This window comes from Artemia sp. Qi Xiang Cuo, chromosome 14, assembly GCF_049724085.1.
Source record: "Artemia sp. Qi Xiang Cuo chromosome 14, ASM4972408v1, whole genome shotgun sequence".
Taxonomy (NCBI): Eukaryota; Metazoa; Arthropoda; class Branchiopoda; order Anostraca; family Artemiidae; genus Artemia; species Artemia sp. Qi Xiang Cuo.
In genome coordinates, this window is record NC_142807.1 from 21487605 (window position 1) to 21501983 (window position 14379).

The window sequence follows — 14379 nt, forward strand, 5'->3', positions numbered from 1 at the left end:
TGATGATACTTACAACAGGTTCTATTGATAGATTCCACCTGCACAGAAACAGAGTATCTTAGAGGCTGTGTTAAAGCAGATTTTAAAGCAGAGCTGTGTTAAAGCATCTATGATAAAGCAAAGACACTCTGAATGGAGACAAACTCTTAAATTCCATTCAACGTACTTGTTATTAGTGTTGTGGTAATAAATATTTTCGTAAAAAGAGTACGTGTTGAGATTTAGTTACCTTACTTTCCATTGTTATAGGGGAGGGTGAAATTTTTGTTTCCAAAGCCATGGGACTAAATACCCTCATTGCACTTTTTAATTCTGCCTACAAAGTAAAATTAAGAAAACATTCTTGAGAAAAAAAATCGAATTTGTTCCTCAGTATCATAAGCTAAACCTTTGCGCAATCAGAACCTGTTAAGCCTTGTCTTCATTATGACCTTTTCAGGCCAAGTCGGCCGAGTGAAAAATCTTTTTGTTCACCTGATTTGACGTCCCATGTAAAAGGTAACTTCAAATTTGCTTGATTAGCCTTCTGAGCCTAAAAAAAGCATCAATGGAAATAGAGCTACCATAAAAAGGAAAAAAGTCCGGATGACTTTGCCTGAAAAAGCCATAGTGAAGACACGGCTGAACTGAAAATATAATGGTTTTCAAGTTGGTTTTGAACTGTGTTCTGGCAAAAGACAGGAAACGGTTTTACATGGGGTCCCACAAGATTGTGGTTACAACAAGTATGTTGTTATGAGACTAAAGAAGATTGGAAACAGAATGGAACATAAACTATCAGGCTTTCCTCAAGGGTGTTTACGGGATTTTTGTTGGATGGGGGGGGGGGTACAAAAAAACTTAAAAAAACTCATAAAAAATTTTTATATGTATTTTTGTTAAGTTTTTATGAGTCGGACGAAAACTTCAGGAAGGGGGATTGGGGTTCAAACCCCTTAACCCGGTAAGTTTGGTCAAGAATGTGTGATGAGGAGCACTGGAGCCATTTCAGGTATATTTATGGTCAATAGTATGAGAAATGAGAAGTTCATGAGATATCATCATAATCCTTGGGGACAACTTTGGTTTTGAAATCTCGGTCGTGAATCTTGCTCTCAACCAAGATTCGTAGGCCTTTATTTAGAGTAGTGATAGAACCGCCAAGGATTCTGAACAGACGAACTTGGTTCACAAGATAATGGTCAGGGACCTTAAACTTTGCTTAATGAAGATTGTGTACCCATGGTGGACCGTTGTTTAAGAGGTTGACTCTTGCGGCGTCTATTCTACTTGGTGTAGTCAGTAGATTTTTATTCTAAAAGCTCTGTATCTTTTTATATATAAGAATAATCTTCACAATTATTATTCAAGATGCTAATCGTTTGTATAAGGTTGTCACACAACCGTTAAAAATTCTCGAGAGACGAAGTTGGTTTATAACATAATAAATTGTTAGTGAATCATTGACAATTTGATGAACAAGGACATCAATTTAGACTTTGCTCGTCCCGTTGAATGAAGATTCGTTCTGTGATTGCAGTTAATTGTTTTCAGCCGAATTCACGACATGTTTGGGGGCCATTCTCCTTCAGAAGTGCTTTGAGAGTACTCCTTTTGTCGGATTCAGAAGGTCTTCAGCTGCGGAGCGAGTTATCAACGTCAAAATTGTCATTTTTTAGTTTTGCACACCATCTCCATGCTTTAGACTTGCTTTTGACGGCTGCTTCAGCAGCTTTCGCCTAGGTGAAAAACGTAGAAAAGCAGATCGAAAATGTTGATTTTTACCTCATAGATTGTCAAACAGCAAAAAAAATCGTTGTAAAACAAAGAGAATATTAAAACACTAAGAACGTATTTCTCAACCCCAATTTTTCTCCTCAAGTAATATTTGGCACCCATTGGAAAAGTCCGGAGTTGAATTGCGCTGCCTACTGTTATTTAATATAGTTACTATCTTTGTATCCCATCTAGCATAGGTATCTTTGTATCCCTTCGCATGTTAATTTTACTAGTCCTTTGGATGATTCCGAATATTATGGGTAACTAAAGGTAAAACATAGGTAAAGAATACGGCATTGGACTTTACAGTCCCTACCGGTGGTGCTGATATCCGTTTCTTGGTTCTTCAGCCAGGAAGTGCAATGGAGGGTTAGGCATTGATAAAAGAGAATTTATAAGAGAACTGATATAATGGGTAACTGATAAAAGAGAATATCCAAGTCTGTCTCTGGGCGAGGGGGAAAAAGACAACATGCTATGTAGTGTTACCCAGCGGTCAGAGTATAACTTGTAAAACATAATTAAAGATTATTTGTTAGAATGTATATTTTATTAAGAATACTAGTTTACCCGTCGCGTGCTGCTGAGATCTGAAAAGAAAAGAAGTTTAAGGAAAATTCACCCACAAGAAATTCTCCCACAGAAAATTCCTCTTACGAAAAATTAGCTCTCCTAGGAAAATTTCCCCCTTGGAAGATTCTCCGCGGAAACTCCTCGCCCCCTGGAAGATTCCCCTCGGAAAATTCCCCCCGCCCCCTGGAAGATTCCCCTCGGAACATTCCCCCCGCGTATTAATAATTATTTTATTTTCAATTTAAAAGTGTTTGAAAATTTTTCTCCGGATAATTTTCCTGCAAACCATGCTCCTGCCGGAATCCCCTCCCCCCTTGCGGGAAATTTTGGATCTACTTTTAGCTAATTTTTTCTTTCAGGGCAATGCGTCTGTTTTGCAGTTTCTCTCTGCAGCCCAGCTGAATGACCGAGCAAATAATCATGTTTATCGTACACAACCTTCTGGTAAGTCTCTTCATTTTTTCATGAAAAAAAAAATCTTGAAATACAATTTTCTTTCTGTTAAACTGTATCTATTTCCTGTACTATTTATTCATTTAAATTTGTTGGAACTTGTAGAAGTGCTCAAAAATTCTATAGGTCAACAACAGAAAGATTTCCAATGGCAGGCCTCCCACTGGGTTCATAATTATGAACAAAGTTCATATTTTGAACCTAGGTTCATAAATGGTTCATAATTTATAAAAAAAGGTTCATAAAGTTCATATTTTTCTTGTCATCAGCTGGAAAGCACTTGCGGTTGCTGTCTTTTTCCTTATGAAGGACAAGCGGAGCAAATGTATGTGCAAGAGTTTTATTTAAAACGTTTCAAACTGTAACACTGCATGTTTTGTGAATATACATTTTCTTCTCTTCAAAAAGACATTGTTGCATCTAACTTGGTTCCTATATTGTCCCTATATCTTCTTGTCCTAAGCTATCTTTTAGTCTTTTCTTTTTCCTGGCTTGAGTCTTTGCTACCTTCATAGAGTTTTCTAGTAGTAATTTTCCTAAATAGTTGATTTAAGCTTATGAGCTGTAACATAACTTCTTGACAGAAGATCATAAGTTGATTGATTATTCTCTTTTTTTTTAGGAAAGGTTTGCTGCTATATTAATGTTTTCTTTGCTTTGTGCCAATGGTTGCTTGGTTGCTGCTTAAAAGCTAAAAATAGGCAGTTGCAAGTTTAATAGCGCATGGTTAAAAAAAGAGGACAATACTAAGCGCTAGGTCGGTGATTGGTGTGCAGGCAGTGTTAATAGTGACGAAGAAGCTTTCTGCAAAGTGTGTAACAAGAGCTTTATGTGCATTAGAGGATGGAACTCTATAATCCAACACTCAGAGGGCGAAAAGCATGTTTCGAATCTTAGAGCGAAACTGGACCCGCTCCAGCTTGTCTTGCAGACAACTAGCTCGTCAAACCCCGAAATAAATTTGATTTCTAGAAAGGACCAGGTCCTAAAGGCAGAGCTCATTTGGGCCATGAATAATGTCATCCGTGATATGAGCGCTGCTTCCTGCAATGGCATTGCGAACATTTTTGAAACTATGTTTTCTGGTGAAGTGTCGGTGGAACTCAGCCTTGGAGAGACCAAGGTATCATAGCTCATAGCAGAGGCGCTGTCGCCCCATTTTCGCAAGGATCTTCTTACTTGGCGTTGCTCTACGATGAGACTACAAATGCCAAAGGTGCAAAGGAGTTGAATATCATGATTAAATACTGGTTAGAGACTGAAGAAAGAGTCTCTGTACGCCACCTACAGTCCTTTTTCATAGGACACGCAAAAGCGGAAGATTTACACCAGCACCAGTCATATCCTTCAGAAAGCTATTTGCTCAGTTCACAGAGTTGTTTCAACGTGAAGAACCACTTATCCACATTCTGTTGACGAAATGCGTCGACTAGTAATGATGACCGCCAGCTGTTTTGTCAAGCAAAGTGCTTCGAATGATATTCAGAAGGGAAAAAAAAACTTTTTCTAAGTTCTCGAATTCAAGTGGGGATTTTCTTCCATCCGATAAAGTAGCCTGCGGTGACGGCGTGGAAGAATGCCTGTCGAAGGTACAAAAAGTTGATGCTCTGAACTTCAGAAGTAGTGCCAGAACTGCCTACCTGGCGGCTTGCCACCATATTGAAGATAAATCACTAAGTCAAAGTGCCCTTCAGCATTTCCGGTGCTTGCGGCTGGATGATTCGAATCCTGAGACAATAACAACCGACTTCGTGAAAATCGTTGAATTTATGCCTTTCTATGGGAATACTGAAGCTGCTATTGACGAATCGAACTGGCTTCATCTGGAACCGAGTTTGCCTGAGAACATGACTTCAGCAAGGATTGATGTCTCACGGACTTGGGTTTTAAGACTGAAAAACCATCAAGAACAGACAAAATTTCCCCTTGTTTCAAAGATAGTAAAAGCATTTCTCTGTATATCGCATGGGGACGCTGACGTTGAATGTGATTTTTCCTAGTCAGGACGGATCCTGACCGAGGAAAAATCATCGATGAAAGTCAAAATGCTCAATGCTAGACTGATAGTCTCTGACGCTCTAGAGAAGTTTGAGAACAGGCCCGAGATAGTCCCTATTACCAGAGAGCTGTTGAATTTGGGGCGAAATGAGTGCCAGAGCTATAAACTGTACCTGGAAGCTGAGCGATCTAGACAGGCTGAAGAGGAGTCAATAGAAAAGAAGAGAAGAAGGCAAGAGAAGAAGAGGAAAAAAGAGGATGTTATCTGAGAAGAAGACCATTGAACCCCTGGAAAAATATTTGATTGAGAAGAAGTCAGTTGAACAGGAGAAGAGACAAGTAGCAGAAAGGCTTCTTCAAGAAGCTATTGAGAAGGTGAAAAAATCCATAGATGCCAAAAACTTTGTAGAAATACGCCTCGCACAAAGTATGATCGAGGCTTTGAGCCGGAAGATGCGCGAAGAAGATGAGGCAGCCAGAGAGTGAGCGGATACAGAGCAGGGTAAACAAACGAAAGTCGTCTTTAATTTCGTCATATTTTGCCAAAAAAGGAACAAGTGGAGTGGACTATTTTGTACTATTGTATTTTGTACGTTTATAAAAATTAAACGCATTTAACTGAACTCATGAAAAAACAAAAACAAAAAAAAAAAACAAGAAGAATATGTGCACCAGTGATGAAAACACCAACTGCCACTTTTGTGTCCACGGACAGTTTCTGAGGTGCACTTATCGTAAATTTAGATTCATAAAAAGCGCAATCAAAAGTTCATAAAGTTCATATTTTTGTGGTCAAAAGTTCATATTTTTCACAAAAAATCTAGCGGGAGGCCTGCAATGGGAAACGATCATTTTCTTTGGATTTGATTTGATTTCTCATTGACGAATATTCCAGGAAAAACACATTAAAAAATAATCATTCTTTTTTTATAAAGTAAATACAAAATACTACTTTAAAGCGCAATAAATACATAATTGAATATAAAAATAAAAAAATTTTCCTGGATCATTTGTGGCACATAGGACATCCATAGATGTTTTGTGGGAGTTTATTTAACCGACGGGTTTGTTTTTCCGTCGGCCCCAAGGGGAACTGCAATCGAAACCTAGGCCCTGTATTACAAAGAAGAGAACGATCAATTGTAGTATCACATAGAACATGCATCATTAAATAAAATTATAAAATTCCAAAAAAGACAGGCGCTCGTAAATATCCTCAGTGTCGCACCGTTTTTTGGTTCCTCCCCTCTCTTAAATTGTAAATATTTTCTTAGACCACAATGCCTTCCCGTTTGTGGTTAAATTGAAATTATAAAAATAGGTAAACATTTTAACTGAGAGTGTTGTCTTAAAGAAAAATGAACTTTTTTCATATAAACCTCTGGATATTTCGGTTTTACATCTGGCAATCTTTATCACCTGGGATACAAAAGAAAAAAAAACTAGATTAAATGAATTTCCAAATACTAATAGAATAAAAAAATGAGAAAAACGCACATAAGTTATTCAAAGGAATTATAAGCTTGAATATTTCTCATTCAGTATTTATAGTCCAGTTAGGAATAAATCTGAGCCGTAGTTTCGAGATTTTCCGTATACGGTTTTATTTCACTGTGTTTTCAGAGGGGACTGGAAAAAAGAAGGTGGAGCTTAGGTGTATTTTGAAAGACTTGTGTTCCCTTAAAAGACGGAAATTCCCTTGCGGAACTCATGATCCACCCCCCCCCCCCCCCAAATCTTCATCATATGTGCCAGTCAGCATATGAATGTAATCTCTTATGTGTGGTGCACATAATTTTTTTCTGCAATAAAAGGGGAGCTATCACCCCGCATTGTTGTGAGTGCTGTGGGGCTATCTAGCTTGCAGCACCCCATTTAATGTCCATTATAGTCCATTTATTGTCCAGCCTGGAATAAGACTAACAACCTTCATTCAAGTCATCCTCATTATTCTAAGTAGTTTGGAGTTAGACAAGTCTTTGCATGTCAGAGTTCGCACCTATAATATATATACCTATATCTGGCAGGAATGTTTTACACAGGTTAAAGGCTTTTTTTCTTTTTTTTTCAGGCAACGCACCAAGGCATTCTGATTCTTATTTGTCTCCTTTGGAAGATGCCTATTTTACAATTGCTCTTGGATCAAGCGTTCAACTCATAAAACTAGGGAAAGTAGGACAAGTTCCTGTGTTTAGTGAGCTAAGCTATGGCTCACTAGTTGGAAGGATTTGGGGAGGTCTAATGCCTGGAGCACTTAGGTGAGTGGTTTACAACTGTTCTTGGATCGATCGTTCAACTCTTAAAACTGGGAAAAGTAGGACAAGTTCCCGTGTTTAGTGAGTTAAGTTATGGTTCACTAGTTGGAAGGATTTGAGAAGGTCTAATGCCTGGAGCAATTAGGTGAGTTGTTTACAACTGTTCTTGGATCAATCGTTTAACTCATAAAACTGGGGAAAGTAGGACAAGTTCCCGTGTTTAGTGAGCTAAGTTATGGTTCACTAGTTGGAAGGATTTGGGGAGGTCTAATGCCTGGAGCACTTAGGTGAGTGGTTTACAACTGTTCTTGGATCAATCGTTCAACTCATAAAACTGGGGAAAGTAGGACAAGTTCCCGTGTTTAGTGAGTTAAGTTATGGTTCACTAGTTGGAAGGATTTGGGGAGGTCTACTGCATCGAGCACATAGGTGAGTGGCTTACAACTGCTCTTGGATCAAGCGTTCAATTCATAAAACTGAGGAAAGTAGGACAAGTTCCCGTGTTTAGTGAGCTAAGTTATGGCTCACTAGTTGGAAGAATTTGGGGAAATCTAATGCCCTGAGCGCTTAGGTGAGTGGTTTACAACTGCTCTTGGATCAAGCGTTCAATTTATAAAACTGGGGAAAGTAGGACAAGTTCCCATGTTTAGTGAGTTAATTTATGGTTCACTAGTTGGAAGGATTTGGGGAGGTCTAATGCCTCGAGCGCTTATCTGCTACATTTTCTGCTACATAGAATGTAGCTAGTTTCTGCTACATGGGATCATAAGTAACAGTTGAGATGTTATAGTTATTGATAGTATTGCAGTGGGTATGAAGCTGATGATACTTACAACAGGATCTGTTGATAGATTCCAACTGCACAGAAACAGAGTATCTTAGAGGCTGTGTTAAAGCAGATTTTAAAGCAGAGCTGTGTTAAAGCATCTATGATAAAGCAAAGACACTCTGAATGGAGACAAACTCCTAAATTCAATTCAACGTACTTGTTATTAGTGTTGCGGTAATAAATATTTTCGTAAAAAGAGTACTTGTTGAGATTTAGTTACCTTACTTTCCATTGTTATAGGGGAGGATGAAATTTTTGTTTCCAAAGCCATGGGACTAAATACCCTCATTGCACTTTTTAATTCTGCCTACAAAGTAAAATTAAGAAAACATTCTTGAGAAAAAAAATCGAGTTTGTTCCTCAGTATCATAAGCTAAACCTTTGCGCAATCAGAACCTGTTAAGCCTTGTCTTCATTATGACTTTTTCAGGCCAAGTCGGCCGAGTGAAAAATCTTTTTGTTCACCTGATTTGACATCCCATGTAAAAGGTAACTTCAAATTTGCCTGATTAGCCTTCTGAGCCTAAAAAAAGCATCAATGGAGACTAGAGCTACCATAAAAAGGAAAAAAGTCCGGATGACTTTGCCTGAAAAAGCCATAGTGAAGACACGGCTGAACTGAAAATATAATGGTTTTCAAGTTGGTTTTGAACTATGTTCTGGCAAAAGACAGGAAACGGTTTTACAAGGGGTCCCACAAGATTATGGTTACAACAAGTATATTGTTATGAGACTAAAGAATATTGGAAACAGAATGGAACATAAACTATCAGGCTTTCCTCAAGGGTGTTTCCGGGATTTTTGTTAGATGGGGGGGGGGGGTACGAAAAAACTTTTGACCTTCCTCTATCTCCCGGCCTTGATTCCAACACTGTTTTGTTTTGTTGTTTTTTTTTTTGCAGACGATAGTAATTTTTTTGTGGTTGCTAATAATCTGCCCTCTGCTGTTGCTAAGGCTCAGCTTCTGCTCAACCAAGTGCGTGATTAATGTGAGCAGAACGAGATGCTGTTGAACAGCTCTAAGAGTAGCATTATTCATTTCCGAACCCCATACCACATGTTTGAACCTTCCACAACAATCTTTGTTTTTTATGGTACTGATATAATTCCTCAGTGTTCTTGTGTTAAGCTTCTTGGTCTGCACGTTGATTGTTTTCTTTCTTTCAAAACTCATATTTCCTATACGCATTCTATAATTTCTCGTCAAGTGTCTATGCTTCATCGTGCCAATCAATTTCTTCCTCCCGATGTAATGCTTTCTCTTTACTATGCATTTGTCCTTCCTTATCTTTCTTCTTGCTGCACTGTATGGGGCAATACTAACCGTTCTTCCCTTCGGGAACTCCGAACAACACAGAATAGAGCGGTGAAGGCAATTTTTCGTCTTCCCCGACTCTATCCTACAACTGATCTTAACAGTGATACAGGTCTAGCTGCCTTAGATGTGGTCATCAAGAAGCAGAGCCTAAAACTAGTTCATTGAGCCTTCAATTTCTCGCTTCCACCGAACATCATATCCTACTTCGATCGAGCATCAACCCGTAGGTGCCAAACTTTGCCTCGGAGCTCTGTTCACCAATTTCGGCTGCCTAAAAGGGTATCCTCAGCGGGTCAGAGGTCACCAATTTATAGAGCAATTGCTCTTTGGAACTCTATTCCCAGTGAGCTTTCTCGTATTAAATAAAAACTCCTTTTCCCTTTGCAGAAAAATATTCTTTTAGTCCTGAATTATTTTTGTTTTCTTTATTTGTTTATTCATTTTGCTTTATCTATTTTTTCCCGCTTTACTTTATCTAGTTTTTTTTTCTTATTATGTTGGATCAGATTAGAACCCCGTTATCAATATTTAATGGTTTGGAATTTAAATAAAATACAGGAAATTTCAGTTTGGAGAAATTTAAGTCTCAGGTAATTGTGTAGCGATTGTTTGTTTCTTCTTTTTTTGTGGATTTGTTTCGTATTGTGGTTATATTTTCGAGATATTGCTGTATTTTTTTCTTCCCTGATTTGTTTTTGTGGATTTTGTGATTGATAAGAGGTCCTTCACAAACTATGCTTCTTGGGACCTCTAGCGCGTAAGTGTACTTATGTAATTATTTTAGTAATTAATAAATTGAATTGAATTAAATTAAATTGAGAACTGAAATTATAGATCAAATTTTGTTTAGTGAGTTAAGTTATGGTTCACTAGTTGTTTAGTGATAAAAATTTTATAGATCAAATTTTGTTCACTAGTTGGAAGGATTTGAGAAGGTCTAATGCCTGGAGCAATTAGGTGAGTGGTTTACAACTGTTCTTGGATCAATCGTTCAACTCATAAAACTGGGGAAAGTAGGACAAGTTCCCGTGTTTAGTGAGTTAAGTTATGGTTCACTAGTTGGAAGGATTTGGGCAGGTCTAATGCCTGGAGCACTTAGGTGAGTGGTTTACAACTGTTCTTGGATCAATGGTTCAACTCATAAAACTGGGGAAAGTAGGACAAGTCCCGTGTTTAGTGAGTTAAGTTATGGTTCACTAGTTGGAAGGATTTGGGAAGGTCTAATGCCTGGAGCAATTAGGTGAGTGGTTTACAACTGTCCATGGATCGATCGTTCAACTCATAAAACTGGGAAAAGTAGGACAAGTTCCCGTGTTTAGTGAGTTAAGTTATGGTTCACTAGTTGGAAGGATTTGGGAAGGTCTAATGCCTGGAGCAATTAGGTGAGTGGTTTACAACTGTTCTTGGATCAATCGTTTAACTCATAAAACTGGGGAAAGTAGGACAAGTTCCCGTGTTTAGTGAGTTAAGTTATGGTTCACTAGTTGGAAGGATTTGGGGAGGTCTAATGCATGGAGCACATAGGTGAGTGGCTTACAACTGCTCTTGGATCAAGCGTTCAATTCATAAAACTGAGGAAAGTAGGACAAGTTCCCGTGTTTAGTGAGCTAAGTTATGGCTCACTAGTTGGAAGAATTTGGGGAAATCTAATGCCCTGAGCGCTTAGGTGAGTGGTTTACAACTGCTCTTGGATCAAGCGTTCAATTTATAAAACTGGGGAAAGTAGGACAAGTTCCCATGTTTAGTGAGCTAATTTATGGTTCACTAGTTGGAAGGATTTGGGGAGGTCTAATGCCTCGAGCGCTTAAGTGAGTGGTTTACAACTGCTCTTGGATCAAGCGTCCAGTTCATAAAACTGGGGAGAGTAGGACAATTTTCCGTGTTTAGTGAGCTAAGTGATGGCTCACTCGTTGGAAGGATTTGACGAGGTCTAATGCCTGGAGCACTTAGGTGAGTGATTGACAACTGCACTTGGATCAATAGTTCAATTCATAAAGCTGGGGAAAGTAAGACAAGCTCCCATGTTTAGTAAGCTAAGTTATGGTTCACTGGCTGGAAGGATTTGGGGAGGTCTAATGCCTGGAGTACTTAGGTGAGTGATTGACAACTGCTCTTGGATCAATCGTTCAACTCATAAAACTGGGGAAAGTAGGACAAGTTCCCTGTTTAGTGAGCTAAGTTATGGCTCACTAGTTGGAAGGATTTGGGGAGGTCTAACACCTTGAGCTCTTAGGTGAGTGATTGACAACTGCTCTTGGATCAATCGTTCAACTCATAAAACTGGGGAAAGTAGGACAAGTTCCCTTGTTTAGTGAGCTAAGTTATGCCTCACTAGTTGGAAGATTTGGGTAGGTCTAATGCCTGGAGCACTTAGGTGAGTGATTGACAACTGCTCTTGGATCGATCGTTCAACTCATAAAACTGGGAAAAGTAGGACAAGTTCCCGTGTTTAGTGAGCTAAATTATGGCTCACTAGTTGGAAGGATTTTGGGAGGTCTATTGCCTGGAGCACTTAGGTGAGGGATTGACAACTGCTCTTTGATCGATCGTTCAACTCATAAAACTGTGGAAAGTAGGACAAGTTCCCGTGTTTATTGAGATAATTCATGCCTCACTAGTTGGAAGGATTTGGGGAGGTCTAATACCTGGAGCAATTATGTGAGTGATAATTAACATCTCATGGCATAGGGGAAAATACCTTGAGCAAAATTTGATCTATAATTTCAGTTCTCAATTTAATTTAATTCAATTCAATTTATAAATTACTAAAATAATTACATAAGTACACTTGCGCGCTAGAGGTTCCAAAAAGCATAGCTTGTGAAGGACCTCGTATCAATAACAAAATCCACACAAAACAAATCAGGGAAGAAAAAAATACAGCAGTATCTCGAAAATATAACCACAATACGAAAAAATCAACAACAAAAAAAGAACAAACAAACAACCGCTACGCACAAACCTTAGACTTAATTTTCTCCAAACTGAAATTTCCTGTATTTTATTTAAATTCCAAACCATTAAATATTGATAACGGGGTTCTAATCTGATCCAACATAGTAAAAAAAACTAGATTAAGTAAAGCGAAAAAAATAGATAAAGCAACATGAATAAACAAATAAAGAAAACAAAAATATTTAAGACTTAGAGAATATTTTTTTGCAAATGGAACAAGAGTTTTTATTTAATACGAGAAAGCTCACTGGGAATAGAGTTCCAAAGAGCAATTGCTCTATAAATTGGTGACCTCTGAGCCGCTGAGGATACCCTTTTAGGCGGCCGACATTGGTGAACAGAGCTCCGAAGGAAAGTCTAGCACTTGCATGTTGATGCTCGATCGAAGTTGGATATGATGTTTGGTGGAAGCGAGAAATTGAAGGCTCAATGAACTAGTTTTAGGCCCTGCTTCTTGATGACCACATCTAATGCATCTAGTCCTGTATCACTGTAAAGATCAGTTGTAGGATAGAATCGGGGAAGGCGAAAAATTGCCTTCACCGCTCTATTCTGTGTTGTTCGGAGTTCCCGAAGGGAAGAACGGTTAGTATTGCCCCATACAGTGCAGCAAGAAGAAAGATAAGGAAGGACAAATGCATAGTAAAGAGAAAGCATTACATCGGGAGGAAGAAATTGATTGGCACGATGAAGTATAGACACTTGACGAGAAATTATAGAATGCGTATAGGAAATATGAGTTTTGAAAGAAAGAAAACAATCAACGTGCAGACCAAGAAGCTTAACACAAGAACACTGAGGAATTATATCAGTACCATAAAAAACAAAGATTGTTGTGGAAGGTTCAAACATGTGGTATGGGGTTCAGAAATGAATAATGCTACTCTTAGAGCTGTTCAACAGCATCTCGTTCTGCTCACATTAATCATGCACTTGGTTGAGCAGAAGCTGAGCCTTAGCAACAGCAGAGGGCAGATTATTAGCAACCACAAAAAAATTACTATCGTCTGCAAAAAAAAACAACAACAAAACAGTGTTGGAATCAAGGCCGGGAGATAGAGGAAGGTCATTAATATAAATAAGAAGGAGGAGTGGTCCCAAAACTGAACCTTGGGTTGCCCCTTTAGACCGAGGCTAGATCAGAATATTTCCCATTATAACACACAAACTGTGATCTATTAGACAGGTAAGATTTAAACCATTCAAAAGCAATTTCCCAAACTCCAATTAGATAAAGTTTTCCCAGCAAGACATTATGATCCACCATGATGAAAGCTTTAGAAAAATCAAGAAACAGTCCTAGAACACAACGACCCTTGTCTATGTTAGCACGTACGAATTCTGTAGCATCAACTAGAGCACATGCAGTAGAGCTATACTGGTGTTCAGACAGAACAGAACCGCTTCCAGTTGAAGCGCCAGTAGACAGGAATGAAAAGTCTCTTATGCAGAACTTTTTCAAGTAATTTAGAGAAAATCGGGAGAAGTGATATAGGTCTATAATTTGAAACTAGGCTAGGGTCACCCTTCTTGAAAAGAGGGATCCATTTGCTATTTTAAATGAATCCGGGTAAACACCTTTTGAAAGAGATAGATTAAAAAAATGGGTAAGAGGTTCAACTACATAAGAAGAAACAGACTTAAGCACCTGGTTTGTTAGTCCAAGCACATCAACTGTGTTACTACTACTTAAAGAAGCAATAAAATCACAGATCTCTTTGTTTGAACAAGGAGTTAGAAAGATACTTCTCTCAGCTGATGATGATTTACCTGTTTTGGAAAGGAAGGGGTATTCGCAGTTGGTAGGGTGGTAAAGTAAGAGTTGAAGGCATTAGGTACAGCTGCTTTTTCAATAGTTGAACCGTCTGCAATCTTGAAGGAGATAGGCTGTTTCTTTGTTTATTTTCCACGAGATACGGCTTCAGTAACTACAGTCCAAACTACGCTCTGAACCTATATTTCTATATAGCTGAGCAGAATGCTGGTAAGAATAATTGGTTCTTTGTATCCAGGAGCGCCAATTGGGGAAAGGGGCTAGATTTGTACTTGCTACCCAAGTTTTGGAAATATTTTTTTTTTGTATTGTTTTCGTTCTAATGGTGGATACTGAGGTTGAGTCTATTTCAGAGGTAGTGACTGCTGTGCCTATGACCACTTCAGATTTAATATTTTGCGCAAAGCACGCATTTGTCATTTTATTATCCTTCTTCACTTGGGTCAGGGGAACGGGGTATTGAGTA

At 38.5% G+C, this 14379-nt stretch overlaps 1 protein-coding gene across 4 annotated transcripts in view; it reads left to right on the forward strand.

Moving 5' to 3' along the window:
- Window positions 1-14379, forward strand: part of Nup160 (nuclear pore complex protein Nup160) — a 109852-nt gene that overhangs the window by 22964 nt on the left and 72509 nt on the right. The window contains exons 4-5 of one of the 4 annotated variants that reach the window (XM_089100345.1): window positions 2691-2775; window positions 6854-7040. In XM_089100345.1, the coding sequence (XP_088956471.1) occupies window positions 2691-2775; window positions 6854-7040 (272 nt within the window). Of the gene's footprint in view, window positions 1-2690; window positions 2776-6853; window positions 7041-7205; window positions 7325-11541; window positions 11559-11614; window positions 11701-14379 lie in introns of those variants that run through there. The other 3 variants (XM_089100346.1, XM_089100347.1, XM_089100348.1) reach the window with 3 other exon arrangements.